The sequence below is a fragment of the Sus scrofa genome, chromosome 9 (assembly GCF_054392235.1).
Source record: "Sus scrofa isolate SSC_HxYL_T2T_F1_AM1 chromosome 9, Sscrofa_HxYL_maternal_Yorkshire_Landrace_v2.0, whole genome shotgun sequence".
NCBI lineage: Eukaryota > Metazoa > Chordata > Mammalia > Artiodactyla > Suidae > Sus > Sus scrofa.
Window position 1 is genome coordinate 25,691,317 of NC_139391.1, and position 25,798 is coordinate 25,717,114.

Below are 25,798 nucleotides of genomic sequence, written 5' to 3' on the forward strand. Positions count from 1 at the left end.
ATGGTGTGTCCTGATATTAAATCCACAGGGGCAGCATTATTGATATAAAGGTATAAATACTGTTATGGTCTTTGATTTGGGGTTGGCATAACACAAGCACAATGTATCAGTGTGACTTGACCTTAAGATTGTGGTGAGTTGACACAAGGATGCAGCATCTGCAGCCTGCTCTTCCTTCACTCACTCTGTAGGAAGTTCAGGTCATGATTTTGTGTATGACCTTTCATTTTTAGTCAATTTCTGCTTTTAAATCTCAGAGGTGCATAATAACAACTTCCAAGGCTGAAGGTCACACGACAAGGAATTAACCACAAAAACTGGTTAAAATGTTATTATGACAATATTATACCAGTGCCCTTTTCAGCTGGTGACATTTGTCAATGTCATTTAACCTTATAAAAGACATATTTTAAATGTAAAAAGGCATTTTGCAAGCAAAATAATATTTTATTGAAAATTCAGAAGTTACAGTACTTTAAAACATCTTTTCATATTATAAAGAAAAATAAGTTAAAATAAAAAGATTTGACTCAAGTGCACTGATATGCAGTTTTCACTCAAACAAACATCACTTTGAAAAACAAAAATCCACAGCTTAATTTATTCACGGTACAAACATGTATTTCCCTATTTGTTATCAAGAAAACTCCAATGGAATAACTTTCAGAGTGATCTTTCAACACATCATCTTTCTGGAACCAACTTAAATGATAAATCAGTATCAGTACTTAATTCACATAAATTACTGGAGTGTGAGTTTATGTGTGTGCCTAAGAATTAGGTACTTTTGACATAAAATTTAAAGAATGAGAGTGACTTGTCATTTCATTTTATTGTAGGGCAATAAACAGCATTTCTTTCTTTCTTTCTTTCTTTTTTTTTTTTTTTTTTTTTGGTCTTTTTGGGGCCATACCTGCTGCATATGGAGAGTCCCAGGCCAAGGGTCGAATTGGAGCTGGAGCTGTTGGCCTACACCACAGCCATAGCAACTCGGGATCCGAGCTGCGTCTGCAACCTAAACCACCACCTGTGGCAACACCGGATCATTAACCCACTGAGCAAGGCCAGGGATGGAACCGGAACCCACATGCTCATGGATCCTAGTCGGGTTCATTACCACTGAACCACAGTCGGAACTCCTAAACAGCATTTCTAAAGCATGTTTTCTTATCTCCTAGGTCAAAACCACTTTCAGAAAGATGTTTAATCTCCTGAGCACTAGTGGCATAAATAAGATTACTCACGGTTAAACATACTGACAAAAGGTTAACAATTACAGTCAGCCATCTAATATTAAGAAATATCTTGCTTTGTCTTTTAGATCAAAGTCTCTCAAATTTTCTTATGAAGGGGAAGTTCGTTGAGCCCCAAAGATCAAAATACTCATTTAAAAAAAAAAATCATAGTATCAATGGTCTATATTTTTACCAAATTATTTTCTCAACAGAAAATATTCTTTGAGCCACTGGTATCATTTAAATAATTTTATTTATTATCCATTAGTTTTATTATGTATCTTCTCCCTTTTAATAAAGAAAGAGGAGGGGACATGTTATTAGTTAAAAAAAAAAAAAAAGGTACTACTCAGATGCTGTACTGCCATCTCCGGCATGTCAGTCCCAGAAGATTCGCCCCAGGTATGCTAGAGAAAGCCTGTGCTCTGCCCCAGGTGGACAGGACATCCATGGGGAACTTCCATGAACATCCTAACTGACGTCTGTGCAGTACTTTGAAGTCAGAGAGCTAGTCTGTAACTATGGCAAAAATACTGAGTGAAATTGGGCCACACGAAGGCATGTACAACATGCACACTACATATACAATGCTAATAAGAATGTTGAGTTAACCTAGACAAGAGGCAGAAATTGTTTTAATAAAGGAGAATCCGGGGAGGACAGAATCAAAATATAATGTGGCTTTTGCTAATATAGCACTTTTTCATTTGGTAACACCATACAAATTGGTCTTTAACTAAGACAAAACTAGTTCTTATTTAACTTCAATTATGGAGAAATCTGGCCGTGTGGGGAAATGAAGACCCTGTGATTCAAAATTAAAAATATCAGAGCCAGTGTTTGACAAGTTGACTCTGAAGCTGGAGAAATCCTTCTGGCTGTCAGAGAACAGGGATGACTGACATAGCCCAGAGCTCATCAGAGGAATCAAAGCTCCCCTTCTCCTCCCCCACACCTGCAGATGAAAAGATTCTTAGGCACCTGAATAGCTTTCAGAGAACAGGGAACTTGACTGTGGTGGCTGGTGAAATGCTGGTCATGGACCAAATGTAACAGATACAACAGCTGACAGGTGCAATCATTCTCATTTTTCCAGGCCCCCAAATAAAATCCACAGCTGGTTTAATTGAAATATCTTCTCTGAGAATCTTCAGAAAATGTTATGACACACATGAAAACTAAATTTTCAGGGAAAAAATACTGCCTGATTTTTTTGCAAATAAAATACCTCATCAAGAATCTTAAATAAATAAGGGTGCATTTTTATATCTACATAGTGTTTCTTTTTCTTTTTTAGCTTTTGAGGGCCGCACCTGCAGCACACGGAAGTTTCCAGGCTAGAGGTTGAATTGGAGCTCCAGCTGCCTGCCACAGCCATGCAGGATCTGAGCCATGTCTGCAACCTACACCACAGCTCATGGCAACGTCAGATCCTTAACCCACTGAGTGAGGCCAGGGATCAAACCCGCATCCTCGTGGATCCTAGTCGGGTTCATTAACCGACTGAGCCATGAAGAGAACTCCCACATAGTGTTTCTTATTAATCATTAAAACTACTCTTTCCCTTCTTCGCTGCTCTTTCTTTCTGGATTTAACTTTTCTCTTGTATATTTCAAGTATTGATAATTTAGTGAAATGAATCCTGGATGTCGATTCAGCACTCAATGAATAAGGAAGGCTGGTTGATAATGGACTCAACTTTTGGGCACTGGATTTAAAATTTATATATTGCTATGATCAACCATTTGAAACATCACTGAATTTGATAAATTCCATAAAGAGAATAAACAAAGGCAAAAGTTTAAAAATAAAATTTCACACAGACTAGAAATATTACCTGAAGACAGCTGACAAAAACCTAGCAGTGCCTTCTAATAAATAATGATTTTCAAGTCACTTTCTACCAAGTTATACATTAAAAAAAACCCACCTAATTTACTTGGATTCGATATGACATTAGTCCAACGACAATTACTTTTCTTTTAACTTCTTCCATGTTCCCCCACATGACTAAAGTCTCAACATAACTGACTGAGATAAAAAGTGTCACAATTATTGGTGATATTTAATGCATATGTTTTTAAAAAGTTTTCTTATGAATTTGTACCAAAATAAAGCTTCTGATATATTTTTAGGATTGTATTTGATGACTCGTCAATGATGTAAGCAACAAAAATACTTAGATAACATTTACATATAAAAATATAGCCTATATACACTACATATGCTATGTTCTAATGTTACAAATTAGAGTATCACCAACCTGACTAAAAAGTTCAATGAGTTTTAAAGTATGAATTTTTTTTCTTTAAATCAGGATTCTTAGTTTTAAACTTAACCATTTTCATCTTTCATGCCCACTGAGATAGTTTTGGTTAATAACTGAGCTTGGAGAATATGGAGAATAGACAGTCTTCCCTGGAAGAAGCCTGGAGTGTCTCTGTTGAGCAAAAAGTTTATTATTGTCTCCATTTTTCCCAGACCTGAATCTCTTGCTTTTATTTTGCCCCTTCAGGCCAATAGAAGGCCAGGATAAGGAAAGCCACAAGGCCGGAAAGAGTGCACAGATCATGTATTATGTCAGATCTCTATTTTTTTTTCTTTTTTTTTTCTTTTTGCCAATAGGGAAGGGAAGGTGGTGCCTACAAACTTAGAGAAAAAGAAACAGTCAGGAGAGCTTGAGCCACACACAGGAGAGCTGGGCACCTGCTACCAGCCAGCAGTTACGCCAGCAAGGCTCAAAAAGCAGCGCTTCGTTCCCACCTTGAGGCTCACATGGCTTTTGAGAGTTCCCTGACTTCCTGTTTAGGTCATATATACTCATCAAAGATCACGACCTTCCAAGTATTTAAAATGTAATTAGAACAAACTCCAAAGTTAAACTGAACATAGTTTATTCTTTTTCTAGGATGTGATGTGAACGATAAAAAAATCCTGGGAATCAAAAGATGAGATTCGCTTGATCTCAGGGCTGAGTGGTCTTGACCGAGTTACTAAGCCACCGTGGGCATCGATTTTCTCAGGCAAAAAGAAAGGGGGGTGGGGGAATTTGTATTGGATAAAGTCTCTTTCAAACTTGTCAGGCTAAGTCGGAATCTTGCACAGGGCCTCCTGGTTTTCATTATGAAGATCAGCTACCATGACAGAATAGTACAAAAATAATGCTGGTTGGGGGATTTTCTGATGTTTACATTATGGCTAATGAGAGTTTTCTCAACTCCCAAGGTTTATTTGGCTCTCTAATAAAAACATAACTGAGATCTTTTTACATTATACAAAGTATACTTTGACACTCACTGGCACGGTCAGATTTTCGTTACCTATATGCTTCTTTCATGTTCTTACTGGTGAAACCCTGTTTTCTCAACTGGGTGGCAAAAAAGTAGCACGAGGGTAAAAGTGAGAATCTTGGTTAAAGTATTTCTGATTGAATGAAGAATAACAGAAGTATTTTCATTCTTTAATTTTTTCATTTTTCAAAACTAACTTTTTCCAAATGGCTGCTAATATGAAAAACCAAGAATCTGTCATAGTTTATCAGAACTGGAAAAGAATTATAACTTACTGCCAAAATAAATAGAAAACAGTTTGGTTCTCTGTTTCAGTAAATAGCAATGTATTCAACTAACTATTTTAATCAATTCCAGACGAGACAAAATGTAGAAGGCTCCTAATTCTGCTTTTGCTATTTCAAACCAGATATAAAGCACGATGTTGAATTCAAGCTTAAAGAGGAACTCTGTGGAGTGCCAGCGGGAACTCTGGGAGTCGGATAGAGAATTTCTTCCACAGTTACATATGTACCTAACAAGAAACCAACAACCCCAGTGAATGCGATAGAAATATTTTTCAGGATCATCCATATATTGTAGTGCTCCTTAGAAAATGTCAGGATTTCAACCAAGGGCGGTAGGATCAGGGCCAACGTGCTGCTGCTCACGGCTCCAACAAAGGAAATCACAATGTCTAAACGAGGAATCAGAATCGCTCCGGCACCTAGCAAATAAACAGACCAATTTTTCTCATGTAAATATTTTATACTGATGTGAACACTAACTGTAGATGTTTTTAGAATACATTCAAATTAATTAATGCAAGTAGGCACTGCTAAACTACTGCTTGTGGAAGAATCTGTCATATTTTGTTCTTCGTTAAAAAAGAAAACAAAGAAAGAAACCAAAACAGCAGGTTCTATTTCTCAGACTTTGACTACCAACTGAGTTTCTAACGTAAACAACTTTTAATTTTTTGCTATGAAATTATGGGTGAAGAAAGCATTTTCATTCCTCTGCCGTCCAGCTCATTCTACAATGCACAACATCTGCGGTGGTGTGATATGAATAAATCATTAAATAAATGACAGAGAAGAGACCTATTCCTTATGCTAGGATTCCAATGAACCAAAAGAGAAAACACAATGCAAACACAAAGTCATTATTAAGCAAATGCCAAAGTAATAACTGTTGCAGGAAAAGTCACTGAAGGATGCTAAAATCAGTGGGCAAAAACTATGAGAACAGGATGTTCGTATAGTTTCAAAACACTTCCCTACAAGATATGTATTCATTATAAAGGGGAAAAGAGCAGCTTTACAGCGGAGACATCTGACAGACACCACCTAAGCCAAGTGATAAAAGTTAAAATCATCAGTAATAAGACACTGATATCATGAGCTGATGCAATGAGAAGTGCAAAGCATCACCTGTGGAATTCTTCTAAAAAATGCTTAACTTCAATCTAATCATAAGAAAGCATCACCCAAATCCAAACTGAAGGAAGTTCTACAAAATTACTGACACTTTAAAGACATCAAGGTAAAGAAAGATAGGAACTGTCAAGACTGGAGGAGACTAAGTAGACATGACAACTAAATTCAAGTATGGTTCCTGATCAGAAAAAGGTATTAGTGGGAAAACTGGCAAAATCAGAATATGGTCTATAGATTAGTTAGTAGCACTGTATATTGGACTGTTAATTTCCTGTTTTGTTTTTGTTTTTTTGTCTTTTTGTCTTTTCTAGGGCCGCACCCGCGGCACATGGAGGTTTCCAGGCTAGGGGTCAAATTGGAGCTATAGCCGCCGGCCTACACCACAGCCACAACAACATGGGATCTGAGCCGCATCTGCGACCTACACCACAGCTCGCGGCAACGCCGGATCCTTAACCCACTGAGTGAGGCCAGGGATCAAACCGCGACCTCATGGTTCCTAGTCAGATTCATTAACCACTGAGCCACGACGGGAACTCCCAATTTCCTGGTTTTAATAATTGTATTGTGGTATATAAGCTGTTAACACTAGAGGAAAATGAATAAAGCATTTATAGTTAATTCTACTGTTTATTTGCTTTTTTTTTTTTTTTTTCTTTTTCTTTCTTTGGCTGTGCCTGTGACATGTGGAAGTTCCTGGGCCAGGGATTGAATCACACTCCAGCAGCAACCCAGGCCGCTACAGTGACACCGGATATGTAACCTGCTGTGCTACAAGGGGATTCTCTAATTCTACTTTCTTCAACAACTTTTCTAAGTTATTTCAAAATAAAAAGTTAAAAAAAGAATGCATAATTATGTCAACAGGATATTATTCCAAGCTATTGACAAGTTTTCATCTGGCCCTTTCTTGATCTTATCTGTATCTTACCAAAAGGTATCAGCAGAAGGTTTGCCAAAATCGGCTCCCATTCTTTCTCCAAATTGTCCTTAAGTGGTTCATTGCATGATCCATCGAGGGTTGGAGCTGCCAGCAAATAACAACCAAGTTTGCTCACGAGCAAACTGTGGCAACTACACGACCACTGCCAGCAATGGTGGCCACATCACCACCGTTCTGGCTGGGAGGACTCTATGTATGTGTCGGCTTGCCTTTACCTGTCTTCAAAAACTACCAGTTTTCTCTCTAATCCTGGTTCCGCCTCTCTTTTATTTCTAAGTTTACATCCTTTGGCGTCTCTCAGCTCTAGCCTCTTTGTCCCTTACTGAACTTTCTGTGGTATATATACAATTTAATTTGCGCTCTCTGTAATTAAGTCTTGCAGGCTACTGCTTCTCTACGTCTTACTTTTTAGTTCATGTTTTTTTCCCCTCCTTGATTCTCTTTGTGGCTCTCAATGTTTTTCAGGAGGATGTGGGATTAATTAGGAACCACCACATTTCTTAGGGCCACACATTATTATTTACCATTTTTATTTCAAATTAGTATGAAAGCTAAAACTCTAAAAATTATCTTGAAATTATAAAACTAGCCTCACACCTACAAAACTGAAGTATAATAAAAACTTCCTAAATAACAACTGACACCGAAGAAGCTGGAAGTCTAAACTGGAAATACTTTTAAAGTGGAGTCTGTTTAATGGATGCATGCTACATCCCTTTAACATTTCTTTTGAGGGAACTACAAATAAATTATAACTCTCAAATGCAATTATAACCTTTCAAAATTCATAGACTATATCTATTTTGTGAAGACATGATTCACCTACCTATAGGAAGTGGCGATATTTATTTATTTATCACTGCACCTATGGCATATGGAAGTTCCTGGGCCAGGGACTGAATCTGAGCTGCAGCTGCAACCTGAGCTACAGGTGCAGCAATGCTAGATCCTTTCACCCACTGTTCAGGGCCAAGGATCGAACCTGCACCTCTGCAGCCACCCAAGCTGCTGCTGTTGGATTCTTAACACACTGTGCCTTGGTGGGAACTCCTAGTAGCTGGTAGTATTTAAAAGTACAACCAGAAAATCACGCCACCTGAAGAGCTTTTCATTTTGGAAGCCAGTTTTCCTCCTGTTTTTCAATAATTCACGGTGTTAGTAGTAAATCAAGTGAAATGCTGGAAAACCATGTGGAGGAACAATATAGTATTTTAGAACTTATTCATTCAGACTAGAATTCTATTTACCAACCACTTTTAAATCATGAAATTTATCAACTGGATAAAGTCATTCTTTAAATATTACATAACCAATAGATATTTGCTAGTAAAGATGGCTTGAAATGTTATCTGATGATGTTATTATCAAGAAAATACATATACATTTTAGGCAAATCCAAGACAGAAGAACTCAGAATCACACAAAAATAGTTACATCAAAGGATAGCTTGGGATAAGGACAGTTTGTTCATTACAAATATTCACTACAGGATTACTGTAAATAGGTTGCCCCATGTCATTTACAGACAGTTATTATGAAAAGATCTATTAAGTACTAACTAAGTTTATTCAGTATTGGGAATTCCCATTGTGGCTCAGCAGAAACGAATCTGACTAGCATCCATGAGGACCCAGGTTTGATCCCCGGACTCGCTCAGTGGGTTAAGGATCCGGCATTGCCATGAGCTGTGGTGCAGGTCACAGATGCGGCTCGGATCCCTCGTTGCTATGGCTGTGGTGTAGGTCTACAGCTGTAGCTCTGATTCGACCCCTAGCATGGGAACCTCCATATGCTGCGGGTGTGGCTCTAAAAAGCAAAAAAAAAAAAAAAAAAAAAAGTATATCCAGTGTTTCCCAAAACTATATTACAGGGAAAAAGAATGTATCCTTAAGGCACAAAGTTTCCTCCTAATGTGGGAAAAAAAAAAAAAAACACCTATGCAAGTCCATTTTTTTACATTTAAAGGGTGAAAGCAGACATATCAAAGAAAAAAAATGATTGATATTATCACATCAACAAAACTGGAGGAAACACTCTATCATGTAAATTTTAATTATACAAATAGTGAATGGTCTTCTCCACATACCTACTGACTCTAAGACAAAATATTAGGATACTGAATAATACTTTTTCTCACCTGCAGTGACATTAACTTAAATGAATTTTTAGTGTGTCTTAATATTCTACAAACTACCAAAGATTTATGCTTTATGTAGTTAAAATTTTCTTAAAGTGAAAAGCATACTCTCAAATCCAAGAACTTTTCAAAGTAGAAATAGTATAAGGATCAATGAAGGAGGCAATAACAGAAATAAGCAATATTTAACATATTTTACAGATTCATTTGAAACATGGACTCAAAATACTGGCCTCAAATCAAGATTTTAATAGCTTTTCTACAGGTTTGCTTTTAAAACAGAAGGCATTTATGGTAGTCCATGGGGCCTCTGGCCAGTTTCTATCCACCCTTCTCCCTCACCTGTGTGATGCCTCTCTAGCAAGTAAGTGCCTACAGGGAACATGCAGGAAGAGACTGACTCACCCCTTCTCAATCATCATACTATGAGATGATGATTCAAATGCTACATGAGGACTTGGACATCATCAATATAATCCAAGCTGGTAAGTCTACTACTTTGAAGAACTATACACACAGGTGGATTGAGTGCTTGGGAAAGATTACGGAATGCTGAAAGATACTCAGTTTCCATGCAAACCTAGCTGAGCCTCTGCTCTCACTGCTGGTGTTGCACAGCTTGCTCTATGGACACCGCGAGGTCCCATCAGCTCTCCCATGCTCATCAGTAAAGAGCCTGCCACAGAACCTTCTCAAGTGCTTTGGAGAGCGGATACTACACAGTCCTGCCACGAGTATCAGTTGGCTTTTGCTTTAATCTGGAAGGATGTGACAAAGATTTAAATGAAGTTCAGTGTCCAATGATGTGTCTCAATGAAGCAGGAGGGACCACGGCATGGTTTGTGTTTTCTTTGTCCAAAGCATGCTGTAAATATAGCTCTCACATATGGCTAAGTAGGTTTAACTACCTTTAACTTAAAGAAAGAAGCAGCAGAGTAAAAGCTGCAGTTCTCTGTGTCATGAACTCAGCTCTTGAGGAAAAACCCTGGCTTCTGGGAATTAATTCATGGTAGCAGGTGTATAGTATGCTCTGTACCTCAGTACACAGGTAGCTCAACATAATAATAGCAGCCAATGTGCAGAAATGGATGAAGTTACTAAAATTCAGTAACTGATTTTAAAAACAGATACTTTCAGAATAGAATCATCTTACATCTATTGATAAAAGGACTTTGATAAGTCTTTTTATTTAGTTACAACTGTCAAAATGCCAATCAAATCAATGTGTGAAAAATAATTCCCAAACGTTTTAAAATAACTTTTTCCTCCTGAATGTTTCATTAGTCATCAGAGGATGGGCTTATTGACTTTATTCCTGAATGTGATTTCCCTTATTACGTTGGGAAATTGATGTACTTCATTGAACTGATTACTTTGAAAGATAAGTTTTATCTACTTTTCCCAGCTCTGCTTTTTCTTTGAACAAAATGTAATATACCTAATTCTTTAAATCTTGGCATAAGCTCCACCCCAAGCTGTTCAATACAATTCAGAGTTTCCCAGAATTTCCAGTTCTACCATTCTCTAACTCTGAGTGAGCCAACATGGTTGTCGGTATCATCCACAGACTTTCCAAAGCTGGTTGTTCCCCCGAACATCTGTAACTATGTCCTTGGTATCATTCCAGGCAATCCTGTTAGTTAGTTCATTATTGCAGTCTTCTTTCCATTTGTGGTTATAATAAAGTGGCGACAATAATGATAATAATAACTTCTAGCTACTTTGTTAATAATTTTGAATGTCTTCTCTTCATTCCATAGTTGAGGAAAGAGGGGCTCAAGGATGGTATGTAACTTACTTGAAGACACCAGCAAGGGAGTTCCCGTTGTGGCTCAGGAGAAACAAATACAACTCAGTATCCATGAGGACACAGGTTCCATCCTTGGTCTCGCTCAGTGGGCTTAGTGGGTTAAGGATCTGGAGTTGCTGTGAGCTGCAGTGTAGGTCACAGACACGGCTTGGATCTTGTGTTGCTGTGGCTGTGGTGTAGGCTGGCAGCTGCAGCTTCAATTTGACCCCTAGCCTTGGAACCTCCCTATACCTCGAGTGTGGCCCTAAAAAGACAAAAAAAAAAAAAAAAAAAAAAAAAGACAAAAAAAAAAGAAAAAAAAAAAGAAAGAAAAAGATACCAGCAAGTAAGTGGTAGGCCTGAGTTTGAAACAGTGTGACTCTGAAACTGAAACAGTGTGACTCTGAAACCATGTTCCTTCCACTTCACCAAACTCAAACTCCCTCTCCCCAAGTCTCCATTATTTTTTTTCCCCCTGTTTTTTGCTTTTTAGGCCCATACCCTTGGCATATGGAAATTCCCAGGCTAGGGGTCAAATCGGAGCTACAGCTGCCAGCCCACACCACAGCCACAGCAATTCGGGGTCTGAGCCACATCTGCGACCTACACCACAGCTCATGGCAACACTAGATCCTTAACCCACTGAGGGAAGTCAGGGATCAAACCCGCATCCTCATGGTTACTAGTTGGATTCGTTTCCGCTGCGCCACAATGGGAACTCCCACAAGTCTCTATTATTAATTATACCTGGTGGAGGTATTTTATAATGTGAAACTTTAATGAGAGGTTATATGCATTCCTACAAATAATAAGTAAAATAGGCCACTGAAACTATCAACGACCAAAACTAAACAAAACCTATTCTAACAGGTAGTTATGGAGAGTTAAACTGTTAAGTATACACAAATTAGCAGATACAAAAAACCTGAGGAAAATTAGAAAATCAAAGTAAAACGTGTATCAACAATATGTCTCATGCATCTGATTTAAATATATTTATATTTCGATCATGAGTGATATAATTTCCAAAGTAATAATTTGATTAGTTGTTTTACGGGTGATAGGATCTGGTTTGTGTTTTCTTTTATAGCAGTAGGATAACAGAATTTTAAACCAAAACGTATCCCAGCTAGGTGAACAAAATTGTTCTAAAAATACAAAAAAAGAAGGAGTTCTCGTTGTGGCTCAGTGGTTAACAAACCCAACTAGGAACCATGAGGTTGTGGGTTCAATCCCTGGTCTCGCTCAGTGGGTTAAGGATCTGGTGTTGCCATGAGCTGTGGTGTAGGTTGCAAACTCTGCGCGGATCTGGCATTGCTGTGGCTGGTGTAGACCGGTGTACACCGGTGTAGACCGGAAGCTGTGGCTCTCATTTGACCCCTAGCCTGAGAACCTCCAAATGCTGCAGGTGCAGCCCTAAAAAGAGAAAAAAAATACAAAAAAAACCCCCACTTTAATTAGCTTTATTATAAGAAATTCAACAATAAAAATCATTATGGTATAAATATGTAGGGATACTTACAAGTAATGGTTACCAAGAAGGACCTTATTGCAAATTCACAGATTTGCTTCCATTTAGCATGAAATTTGGATGTGATCACAGGAATAATTATCTCTGCTGGAACATAGAACTGAATCGAGTATGTCACAAAGATGCCGAAGGAATACAGAATTTTCACTGATTGATATAACCTGTTAAAAAATTCAAAATTTAGTCATTCTCTTATTTCTAGCTTTATTGAGGTATAACGATGGAGACAATTGTAATATATTTAAAGTGTACAACGTGATGATTTGCTCCATGTATACGATGTGAGAGGATTCCCACGACAGTTAAATAACTTTTTTTTTTAATCTGTTTTGGTGAAAACACTCTGATTCTACTCTCTCAGCACATTTAAATTATACAAAACAGTATCATCAACCATAGTCACCATGTTATACGTTATAGCCTCAGGCCTTCTTCATTTTGTAACAGAAATTTTGTACCCCTTTACCAAACTCTCCTCTTTTCCCCTATCCGCCAGCCCCCGACAACTGCCAATCTATTCTCTGTTTACTTGAGTTTGACTTTTTTTCCAGATCCTGCATATAAATGATACCATGCAGTGTTTGTCTTTCTCTGCCTGGCTTATTTTACTTACCATAACGTCTGCCAGGTTCATGCATGTTGTTGACTTAATATGAATCTAGCTTTCTTTTTAATGTCATGATAGACAAGAAATCCAACACAAACGTAGGCCAGTATCTTATTAAATGCTTGTTTTTTTAAAAAAAAATCCAGCTGATATATATATTTAAATTTTAGATGATAGATGGACAATGCATTTTTTGGCCACGCCCACAGCACGCACAAGTTCTGGGGCCAGGGATTGAACCCACGCCACAACTGCAATCTGAGCCATAGCAATCACAACACCAGATCTCTTACTCACTATGCCACCAAAGGAACTCCTAGATGGACAGTACATTTTGACAAGCCTAAAAAGCTTGAATGTGGCATGCAAAGGTTTGGGAAATATTGTTGGAAAGACTTCATTTTAGACTAAGCCAATGTTCTGAAGGTTAGGCTGAGCCCCCCGAAAAGCAAAAGTCTTCTCGACTTTCTTTTAAAAAACCAAGCATATTTTATGTCTTTGATGTCTTAATGATCTATATATAGAAGGAAATCTTCATATTGAAATCTGAGTTGTTGTTCTCCTGACCTGCAAAATGTTGGTAGCTATGCCTTTAGTTGCAGAAACGTTATCATTCCTAAATCCAAAAGGAGGGCTGCTAAATGTTTCAACATGGAAAGATCTTTACATCATATACGAATTCTTCCCTATGTTAAAGTTATATTCATAAGGGAAGTAAGGTTGTTGCATTGGGTGGTGGATGTTAGGTCCAAGTAAACTTCTCTTTTGGAGGCCCAGGGCGGCACAGTCATTTTCAATTTGATAAAAGATTTCTACCTTAGACAAAGCCTCCTGTCAAACCTTAACATGCATGTCTTGATAAAGATTTTGGTAACCTTCCTTCTGTCTGGTAAGAGAATACTTTTTAAATGTTGGTTAATGATACGGAGAGAAAATGCAGACTCAGAGGAACAATATAGATCCTACTCCCCCGGGTTATCGATTATAAAATTATGTGCTGTATATTTTGAAATTTTGACTATTTACCAACAATAAAAAGAAAAACTCAAACGTCCTTGTATTCTTTAAGAAATAAACTGGGGAGGCGGCGAAGGCTCAGATATTCTGCAGCATTAGGGGTGGCACTGAACACGATGGACACAAATGCCCCTTTAGCAGAAACGCCAATGAGGCCGCAATGTCCCCACTGCGGAAAAGCTCTAAGCCCCACCTCTGGGGCCTCTGCTCAGGGAAGACTGTGTCTTCTCAGGAAAAAGTGTAATCACTTCTTCTTCTTTTTTTTTCTTTTTATGACCATACCTGAGGCATATGGAAGTTCCCAGGCTAGGGCTGGAATCAGAGCTACAGCTACCGGCCTCCACCACAGCCACAGCAACACCAGACCTACACCATCTGTGACCTACACCACAGCTTGCGGCAAACCAGATCCTTAACCCACCGAGTGAGGCCAGGAATCCAACCACAGCCTCCCAGACACTATGTCCAGTTCTTAATCCACTGAACCACAATGGAAACTCCTCAAAATCATTTCTTTACTTTTGGTAAGAAAAGCCCTCAACATTAATTAGGATTTAAGCTCATTTAAGACTTAAAGCTTAAAGTAGTCAAGACTATAAACAGTTTCCTAAATTGGTGCCAAGCAGGAAGGAATTCAGTAAGTCTCTTCCTTTAACGTACTCATGACAGGAGTGAGAGAGAGAGGGAAAAAGCTGAGGAGAAGTATATTTGGAAATACGACAAACAACATGATTAAGGGAAGGAGGAATTCCTTAGGGCTAGCAACAAATTTTAAAATGATCTCAATATATTTCTTAGCTTGATGGTTAAAGTTTAAACATAAAAAGCCCAACTACTGAAATGTACAAAATAACCAAAAGACTCCTGCTTCACATACTCTGACATGTAATTGTGGAGAATTAAATGAATATTTTTATCAGTTTGTTATTAGAACATTCCTTCCTTCTAATTAGCTTTTAACTTACATGTATTAAAAGCTATGGTTACCAGTGTATTTAAAAATACATCATTATGCATATAAGTATAATTATTTTTCTACTGATATAAAACAAATTCTATAGGTTAAGAATCTAGTTATTAATAATACCATTCAGTAATATTAATTATATGTAATTACTATCATTTGGTATTACAGAGCAAAAATGGGAAATAAAATGCTTTGGGTAACAGTGCAGGGTAATAGAGTGTTTAAGAAAAGCAATGGAGTCTTTTAAAATCAGTTGTTCACTTTTCACTTCTTTTTTATTTCGAGAACCCACTAATTTCTATGTTTGACATCTATATGTTCAAGCAGTCTAGACTATTTTTCTCTACTCAACTTTCCTATATGTTATCAACCTTTGTTCTCACTGTGGCTTTAAGGAAGTATCTACAGTAATTTTCATGCCTACTATGACTTAGAAATGAAGAGCTGAAAGAGGAATCCACCCAGTAAATTATCTCTCAAAAGGATTTAAAAAAAAACTTGCTTAAAATAAAACAGGAATTTGTTTTGAGGATATATAAGAACATAAAACAATGTTTAAATGACATTTGGGGAGTTCCCATCATGGCTCAGCAGCAATGAACCTGACTAGTATCCATGAGCCTGCAGGTTGAATCCCTGGTCTCACTCAGTGGGTTAAGGATCTGGTGTTGCTGTGAGCTGTGGTGTTGCCCTGAGCTGTGGGGTAGGTCTCAGACGAGGCTCGGATCTGACTTTGCTGTGGCTGTGGTGTTGGCCGGCAGCTACAGCTCCAATTTGATCCCTAGTCTAGGAACTTCCATATACCAAGGGGTGGCCCTAAAAAGCAAATACATAAATAAATAAATAGGATTTGGTATATGTTAAAAGCTATTTTAAAACTTTCAAGTTCTGGAAAGTTAGAGACTGTTTTATTCTTCTCCATATAACTCCCCCTGTACTTATCAAGGGATAGTAATTAATTGAATGAATATTAATAATCAAAAATGGATATGGCTAGGTAGAAACTACATCCAATCAATATCACAAATAAAAACATTGGGAGGGGAAGGGAGCGGGATGGATTGGGAACCTGGGGTTAACAGATGCAGACTATTGCCTCTGGAATGGATAAGCAATGAGATCCTGCAGTGCAGCACTGAGAACTACGTCTAGTCACTTATGATGGAGCATGACAATGTGAGAAAAAAGAATCTATGGTGTAACTGGGTCACCATGCTGTACAGTAGAAAACTGACAGAACACCGTAAACCAGCTATAATGGAAAAAATCATTATATAATAAATAAATAAAATAAAATGACTCTTGATTGAAAACAAAGTTTGTTATACTGATCATACAGAAATTTAGGATTTCCCATCGTAGCACAGCAGAAATGAATCCAACTAGAAACCATGAGGTTGCGGGTTCGATCCCTGGCCTCGCTCAGTGGGTTAAGGATCCAGCATTGCCATGAGCTGTGGTGGAGGTCACAGACGCAGCTCAGATCTGGTGTTGCTGTGGCTGTGGCTGTGGCATAGGCCGGTGGTACAGCTCTGATTAGACCCCTAGCCTGGGAACCTCCATATGCCGCAGGTGTGGCCCTAAAAGGACAAAAAGACACACACACAAAAAAGTTATATCTTAGGAAAGAGCAGAAATGTAGTTTTTAAATAATTATTTTACAGTCAATATATAAAGTCAGATTATGGGGGTAAAACAACTAAATTTTCCAGTGAAAACATCAGTTTTGAAAACAGGATAACAAAAACTGCAGTGTTTCCATTCTTTTCCTGACACTGGCTAGCAAATCAATTTTTAACCTAAATTTACAGATACTAATATCTGAAAAATTTTAAAGCCAACCTGGGAAATAAGTGGCTATTGATTCTTTTTCTTCCAAGGTTGGGTATAGAACCAACTCTTGGAAAGAATCTAAAAATAACAACTCACTTCCCTCTTGGACCCTTCATGATGTTCAAGAATCTTGAGGGTTAAGCTTTGCCAAGAAGAAGTCTGAGAACCAATTATAATCCTTACCAAGAACCTCATTTCATTCTAAGCTACAAAAAATAAGACAGCTAGGGCTATCTAGTACTCATCACTAGATCAAATGTCCTGAACAATGAAATTCTGGCAGGATGTTCACTAGAACATAAGTATTATAAGAAAGATTTTTCATCTGTTCACTGCTGTGTATCTCCAGTGCCTGGGCCCAGTACCTAGTACATAAAAGGCATGCAATAAATATCTGTCAGATGAATAAATGAATTTGAGAGATGCTCTTCATTTTAAATGTAATAATTTAGTCATTCTCATGAAAAAAAAATAACAGAGACAGAGGAAAAGAAAATTACAGGCTTTCTGGGCCAGGATTCCTAGTTACAGGCAACTTTAATATTGGAGGAAGACGATTAAGAACTTCTGAGGGAGAGGACAGAGGGAATAGTCCAGAATACACAGTCTCCTTTCCCCAGTTTCTTTAAACTTATCTATTTATTTATATACTGTGGCTCTTGCTGAGTCCATTCTTGTCTAAATATTTTCATCTTAGGTAACATCCTCCTCTGAGTTCAACTCCCTTACTGCCTATAGGATCAATTAAGATGTAGCTTAATTATCTGCTATTATTTGTCAGCTCTATTTCCCAGAAAACTGAGCCTCCTAGTTCCTGTATGCTACAGAGGTAAACTAAGGCTTCAGGGGTGTTTTGCTCTGTTTTGGGGTGGGTGGAGAATAAAGATCCGGTTCAATTACCTGAACAACTTAAAAGACCTATCTCATATCTTCTCTGCTCTGAGATGCATCTCTACTATTTTTGATTGAATCTTCCCTATCCAATATGGGCATCACAAAGAATGCCACATGTGAGATAGCAGAAGTCACCTTACTGCTTCTCGGTGTTTGTCTATATGAAAATCTAATACCCTTGATATTGCTTATGAGAAGTGTGTCTGCTCTCTGGGTTACTTTAGTAGAAATCTTCGAAATCAGTGCCAACCATCATTCAGCTAAGACAAGCAATAACAAGGGAAATGTTTTAGGCCTAAAATTCTCATTTAACAAACATTTACTAAGTGCCTCTCAAGTGCTGTGTAATGTGCTGGACTGTGGGGATGCATCATAAAGCCAGATGATGCAGGGTTCCTGCCCTCACGGTGCTGATGTTCTAGCTCAGAACTGTCAATTTTCTTCATCTCATATTTAAAATATACCCTTTACTGCAAAAGCTAAATTCAATGTATCCAACACTACTCATAACTAGTTTTAAAAGAGGATACCTCACTAAGATTAAGGGCAACAAATAAATAATAACTTGGAGGCTCTCTAATCTATATTTGCTTTATTCTTGGGCTGATTTCTAATTCAATTTTTTCCTGTAGAAATGCCTATTATGAACTCTGAGACTTTAAGTCAATATGGCATCAAATGCCCCTTCCAACTTCTCAAAGATAGTAGCTAGGCGTTCCGTAGGCTCTTGTGACAGCCGGCGGCTTTCATACCCAGTGAAATAACCACCAGTACATCGCACATTCTCTACATTGCAAGACCTGCTGCCTGACGTGCAAGGAGGGGAAGGAAGAAGAGGCGCATTCACAGTATTTCGAGAAGGGGATCTTAGATACAACCCCATGACTCTTCTACTGCAAACTTCTCACTTTGGAAGAGTATCACTATAAAAGATCAGCATCTCCTCTCTAGTATCTCCCAGTCGTGGCTATTATTTTAACTGTCCCAGCAGCAGACCACAACGAAATAAGAGCACAGGCCACCAAAGACATATCTCCACCATGAGAAGGTGTTACTCAACAGATCTCTGAAGGACAGTATCTTGACCTGCCTGTTTTCCAGACTTTTCTTTTTTAGGATACTTGTATGAGGCTCTCTTGTCCTAAATTAAAAAGCAGGTGTCTAGCTAGGCTTTCTTGACTAGAAACTATGATCTGATCACTGCTTTTTAATCAAGGCTCCCAACCTGTTCCATTCTAATTGGAGAGCCACAGCAATTACAGATAAGTGAGAGGGGGGAAGGGGATGCAAAAAAGCGGAAGGGAGTTCCCGTGGTGGAGCAGTGGTTAACGAATCCGACTAGGAACCATGAGGTTGCAGGTTCGGTCCCTGCCCTTGCTCAGTGGGTTAAGGATCCGGCGTTGCCGTGAGCTGTGGTGTAGGTTGCAGACGCTGCTCGGATCCCGCGTTGCTGTGGCTCTGGCGTAGGCCGGTGGCTGCGGCTCTGATTCGACCCCTAGCCTGGGAACCTCCATATGCCGCAGGAGTAGCCCAAAGAAATAGCAAAAAGACAAAAAGACAAAAAAAAAAAAAAAAAAAAAAAAAAAAAAAAGCGGAAGGATTGATTAGAGATACTGCAAGGACAGTATTGCCCCCTCAAAATTCAGCTGTGAACACCAACAGCATTTCCTCCGCATCCTTGCCCACTGCTCCTCCAGCACCTTCTTTCCTCCCTGGGGTCAGAATATTCCACTGGACATGCGTGCACACCCACCTCCATCCCTTCTCCCTTAAGCCTTTCTTTAAACACATTCATGGATAAGATTAGGGAAAGAGCTTGTTCCCCTACCTACATTTTAGAGTGGACATTAAAAGTAACTGTCAAATTTATTTAGAACATTGTTTGTAGGAATTAGTCTATTATTCTAAGTGGAGAAAAATACCATTCTATGTTCTAAAAATTAGACTGCTTTTTGAAAGAGGAACTCAACTACCATAATTTTTAGCCTTGATTCTCTTATATTAGGCTGTTTAAGTTTCTAGTCCACATTAAACTATTGCAAAAAAAGAAAAAAGAAACACATTGGAAGGAAACAGTCATATATTAGTTACATATTAACTATATAAAATAGGTTATAACTATAAAATAGATTATACATTAACTATAAAATAGGTTAATGCAATAAATGCTAAATAACCCTATATCTTCTTTGTAGTAATGTCTCCAGTTTGAAACCAATGTATGACACTGAAACATGTTTCATCCTGAAATACCTTTATAAACATGTGACAGCTAAAGTAAAACTATAATTAAAAAAAAGGAGTTCCCATCATGGCTCAGTGGTTAACAAACCCGACTCGTATTCATGAGGATGTGGATTTAGATCCCTGGCCTTGGGCAGTGGATTAAAGATCCGGCGTTGCCATGAGCTGCGGTATAGGTCGCAGATGCAGCTTGGATCCTGCACTGCTGTGGCTGTGGTGTAGGCTGTCAGCTGTAGCTCCGATTCGACCCCTAGCCTGGGAACCTCTATGTGCCACAGGTGTGGTCCTAAAAAGACAACAACCAGTCAATCAATCAATAAATACAGGCACACTGCATGTGTGCTCCTTGTGCAACCCGGAGATTATTCTAGGTACATTCCCTCTATTATAAATGGTTTCTTACTGACATTTGTTTTAACAGTGTTTCTGACTGTGATGAAGACCCAGAATTCAAATGATTACTGAATGGTAGTCAAACTCTCATAAGGAAGCCAGTCAAAATATATATTTAACATTTAAGGTTTCACAGACTTCTATCCAAGCAGCTAAAGGAGCAGTGTGATATTAACTAAATCAGTATTTATTCTTTGCATTTATCAAAACTAAGGAATTGCCTTACATTTCATAAATAAGGAAGCAAGTATGCATCATAATCACTGCCAGTACCTTTTTTAAATCTCCAAAGACCAATCTCTAGAAGAAGAAAAAAGCCTCTATATTGCTTCATTTAGCAGAATGTGGTTCTAATATTAAAGAGATAGTAAGATGCATTGTATTCCTTTTTTTTTACAGCTGATCCTCGACCAATGGAGGGGTCAGGGTGCTGATTCTGCGCAATCAAAAATTTGCATGTAATTTCGGATGCTCCCCAAACTTAACTACCAACAGTCTCTTGTTGACTGGGAGCCAAACTGATAACATAAAGAGTTGATTAACAAATATTCTGTATGTTATACGTATAGCTACATATATTTTATACATTCATGATATGCCTCTTAATTTTTTTATATTTCTAGGTTACATAGTTTGTCTGCAAGTTTTTTCAAATTGTTGAAAATCCCCCCTAAATTTTCTAATACATTTACTGAAAAAAATCCTTATATGTAGTTCAAATCCATGTTAGTCCAGAGCCAACTGTACAATGTGTCCTAACTGTGTTCAGCAAGGACTTGAGGCACATACAGCATTAGAGCTGACCACTAAAACAGCTAGAGCCATGAGTGACAGGCTGGGTTATTTTATCAGGAGTCCAGAGTATTGGATTTTTCTGACAGCAAGGATAAGTATTAATTTTTTTTTATTAAAGTGAGTCCATATTAAAAGAATCCACGTTTTACTTGCCTATATTACTCAAATTCAGAACATCCTATAATTTTTAATCCTTAAAAGAAAAAATCCTGCAAAGATCTGTAAAATCACAGATGATCTCCTCTGAAGATGACAAAAAAAATTTAGATTATACAAATAAAGAAATCACAGTAAAGATATTAAATGCTTAAATCTTCAAACCAAGACTATACTTTCATCATGAAATATTAGTAAAGTATATTATAAGACATACAAGCCAGGTTAACAAACTCATATCTACCTACCATACATCTTGGGGAAGATTTAAAGTTATGCTGCCTTTGATTTCATCATGGAAACACATATATCCTAAGGTAGCTAAGGTTATATACAGAGTTGTAACAATTCCCATGCCAATATTCAATGCTTGGGGGAAGCGTCTGGAGTCTTTCATTTGATTTTCAAGCGGAAGGACCTAAGAAGAGAATACAAGTAATTTAAAACAATCTAGTATCCTGTTTTATAGGTGCACAAATTAATCTTTCTATAGTTTATACACAATTTTTTTTCCTTTGAAACAATACTTATAATTGTTGATATATTTTTCTAAGGGTCATATTTTTTTTTCACACTACAGATTCTTTCGTTCTTAAAAATTGCATTAATTCTTAAAAAGATTTGAAATCAGCTCTTGGCAGGTAAAACTGTGTCTGTCAGGTTTTTAACAATACACTTATTTTGGAATAATTTTAGATTTACAGAAAAGCTGCAGAGATAAAGACTCCTATATAGTCCAGAGCAGTTTCTCCTACTGCTAACATTTACACAACCCAAGTACATGTGTTATAGCTAAGAACCAACATTGGTACGTTACTACTGAACTTTGGAGTTCACTAGTTTTCCCGCTAACATCCTCCTTCTGCTCCAGTGTCCTGCCCAGGACAGCACGCTGCATGCTGCCATCATTCTCCTAAGCCGCCTCTGGCTTGTGGGAGTTTCTCCATTCTTCCTTCGAAGTTGTTTGTTACCTTGACAGTTCTGAGGCGCACTGTCTGTGCATCTGGCACACTGTCCCTCTATTTGGGTTTGTCTGATGTTTTCCTCATGACTAGACCGGGATTACAGGTTTTAGAAAAGGATACCACTGCAGGCCAGTGCCCTTCTCGTCACACCTGCTATCAACATGACATCACTGGGGAAGTTAATTTTGATCAGGTGGTTAAGGCGGTGTTTGCCAGGTTTCTCTGCTGGTAAAGTTCTTTCCTTCCCCCTCGTCATACTCTACTCTTTGCAAGTAAGTCATCACAGGCAGCCCATACTCCCGGGACTAGGGGAGAGTAAGCTGCAGCTCCGGGAGGAGGGGGTGGTATCTACATAAGTTATTTGGAAATCTGTCTGATGTATTTAAGTATTTAATCTTTATTTATATTAGTATGGGTTCATATGTATTTGCTGGAGTATGTACCCCAAACGCTGCTATTGATTTTGTTGTTCACATGGTTCCAGCTGTGGTCACTGTGAGATCTGTCAGGCCACCTCCTGTGTGCCTTTGACAGGCATCCATTCTTTTGCCTTTTGAGCACTTTCACTTTCTGGCACTACAACATGCTCCAGACCCATCTTGAATTTCCTTGCTTCGGTCCTACCATCAACCATTTCTCCAAAGAATTTTGGTTCTATTGTTGGAGTACTTAGCAATCAAGACCTGGGTGCTGGGGGAGCTCACTGCCCCTGGGTGGCATTGCTTCCAGCAGTCTCAGCACAGTTAGGAAATACAGGTGTGGATAGTAACCCATGCATATATGTGTCTATAATTATTTCTGTATCTATTCCTCTGTATCTGTTATCCATCAATTTAATGAGATAAATAAATATTCTCATTATAAAAAAAAACACTTATAAAGAAAAAAGGGCTAATCGAAAAATTAAATTTCTTAGGCAAAACTTTGGAGGTTTTGGACATTCAATTTTGACCATACAGTAAAAGATACTAAGTAATAATAATAGTAATAATAATAAGTATTTACTGAGTGCTTACAATGTGCCAGGTATTTTTCTAAAAGCTTTGCACGTAGCATCTCACATAGGTCCTCACAGTCACCTCGTGAAATAATAACAAATATTATTTCCACTTTTCAGGTGAGTTAGGTCCGTATGGAAATTTGAAGTGACTAGTAGAAAAGAGAACCGAAAACAATTTGGATGTTCTGATCCAGACCTGAAATAAGGAGCTAAGGTCAAGAACAGTGACAGGGCAGTTCAAAAAGGAAAAAGGGAAGGAAATGAACATTTACAGAGGCCCCCTCTGAGTCAAGCAGCGTTGTTTTGCATAAAATTTCACATTTATGGAATAGATTAGGGGAAATACGAAAAGAAGACTCAACATGGCTTAATTACTAACTGGAATGGGGAAACCAGGGACAGGGTAAAAGGAACACTCTGATGTTTCAAGCTTGAGCAACTGAAAGTAAAACTAAAAGAAACAGAAAAATGAGAAAGTGAAACTGGTTTTGGATTAAAAAAAAAAACATATGTGTCAGATTTTGGAGTTGCTGAATTTGAGATGTCAGAGGAACAACACTTAACTGGAAATATCCAATAGGTAACGAGAGCTTACAGTTAAAGTCGAAATGAAAATCTACAATTCTATCTGTAACAGGGATAAGTGGAGCCATGAGAATTAGTGAGAATTCTCTGAAGGAGAATATAGAGAGAGCAGAAACACAAGTAAAATGGCATAAATTGTCCTGTAGTTCTATTTTGTCTGTGGTTCATATAAGTGGATGTTTGTGAGTGGTTTTGCTCCCACACCAAACCATCAGATCACGAAACATAAGCTATGGAAAAACAGTAATATTCTATCTTCCCCTAATCTACACATTCTAGGCTTTAAAAGAACCTAGGAACATCTCAAATGGAAATATTTAAGATCTCAGGCTCCTCAGGATGTTTGCACCTCTTAGTATTACCTTCATGATAATGTCATTTCTCAAATACGATATGCATAAATCTAAAAAGAGAATTTAGATTTGACTCTTTTTTATGTGGTAGGAACTTTGTAATAATTTCAATTAATTTCAAATCATCTAGTCTATAAAATATGATGTTTGGGATTTGTCTGCCTATAGCTCAGACTTCGAAGAATAAATGAAATATGTAGATCAAATAAAATTAGCCATGAGTTAATGGTTTTTGAAGTTGGGTGATGCTTAGGCAAAAGTTCATCATATTATTCTCTAACTTTTGTATAGTTTTGAAATTTTCCACAATAAAACGTTAAAAATCACCCCTTCTAGCGCCTTCATTTTACATATTATGAAAAAGAGAATTTGAGAGTTTAAGTGATACATCTAAGATAAAATGCTTGGTTAGTGGAACAATGAAACTATAATTCAAGTCTATCACAGCAAATTGCAAATTGTTTTCTAGGAATAAAAAAATAGAAGCAAAAAAGAAAAACATGTATTTTTAGATGTAAATAAGTCTTTGTGTTGACTTAAGATATAAAAAAAATAATAATAAAGACTAAAATTCTTACCACTCCTATGCCTTCAAAAGCAAATACGGCAGTACCAAAAAAGAGAGGGTATTTTTTCCAACCAGCCACTATTGGAAGGTTGTGGGGATCTGGCATATTCTGGAGACAAAAGGAAAAAATAAGTTACACCTTCACTTATTTAAAAGAATTTAAAATGAAAGAGCAAGAATCATACATTTCTGGGCTTCACAGCAGCAAATGTGCATTATAAACGTGAATAAATCTTTCAATAAAATTTTAAATATCCTATGTTAATTGTAGCCAAGCAGTTAGGATTTTACTGCCAAAAGCAATTGTTTCCCATAAGCCCACACATTCCATCTGAGCTAAATGCTCCTGATTACCTGCTTCCACCTGCAAGTCCCAGGCTGTTCTCACTGGGTATGGCTCCTGCCACAACAGGAAATACATATGCATATTCAGCATCTGAGCTGAGAGCCATATAATCAGTTATCAAGCACTACGGATGGTGTCCAGTGAAATTCATTCTCCCATCCAACTTCATTGCTCTTTTGGTCTCTATGATTTCCCGACTTTGGCTTTCTATCTCACAACCCTAGAGTTTGTCTCCTCCTGGTTTCCGTGTTTTACTTGTTGACTTGACAGTTGCCATTAGCCTTATTATCTGTGCATGTGTCTTGACTCTGGCTTTGACTACTTGGTCCTGATTCATAGAGCCTTGTCCCAACTCTACCTGGAGACCCCAAAACGGCACATCCTGTTCAAGATCCCTGGGTCCACAAGGGCTACTTCTTCCAGCTACCCCAAGTCTCCTCATGTTCCTGAGTTCTCTGCCTTACTTGACTAGAAGTGGAATTCAAGGCCAACAAAAGAGGATGCACAAAGAAACTGAAATGCGAAAGCAGAGGGATAATTTGGGAATAGAGAGGTCCAGAGCATCTGAAGCACAGGTAGAGCTGCGTGATACCATGGTGATACATGGTTAAAAACATGTTAGGGGCAGAATGAAAAGGGTATTAAATGTTTGGATCATTGGATAACACCAACCTGTTCTTCAAGGCTCACGTAGTTCCCTCTACCTAAGGACCCATCTTTTCTGCTCCATTA

At 38.0% G+C, this 25,798-nt stretch overlaps 1 protein-coding gene across 2 annotated transcripts in view; it reads right to left on the reverse strand.

Annotated features, from left to right (window-relative positions):
* Positions 1–426: 426 nt before the first annotated feature.
* SLC36A4 (solute carrier family 36 member 4) overlaps positions 427–25,798 on the reverse strand; it is a 53,400-nt gene continuing 28,028 nt past the window's right edge. For both annotated transcript variants that reach the window (XM_013979268.3, XM_005667225.4), the window contains exons 8-11: positions 24,731–24,829; positions 21,498–21,667; positions 12,335–12,504; positions 427–5,231 (exon numbers count right to left, since the gene is read on the reverse strand). In XM_013979268.3, the coding sequence (XP_013834722.1) occupies positions 4,921–5,231; positions 12,335–12,504; positions 21,498–21,667; positions 24,731–24,829 (750 nt within the window). In that variant the 3' untranslated portion in view covers positions 427–4,920. The remainder of the gene's footprint in view (positions 5,232–12,334; positions 12,505–21,497; positions 21,668–24,730; positions 24,830–25,798) is intronic.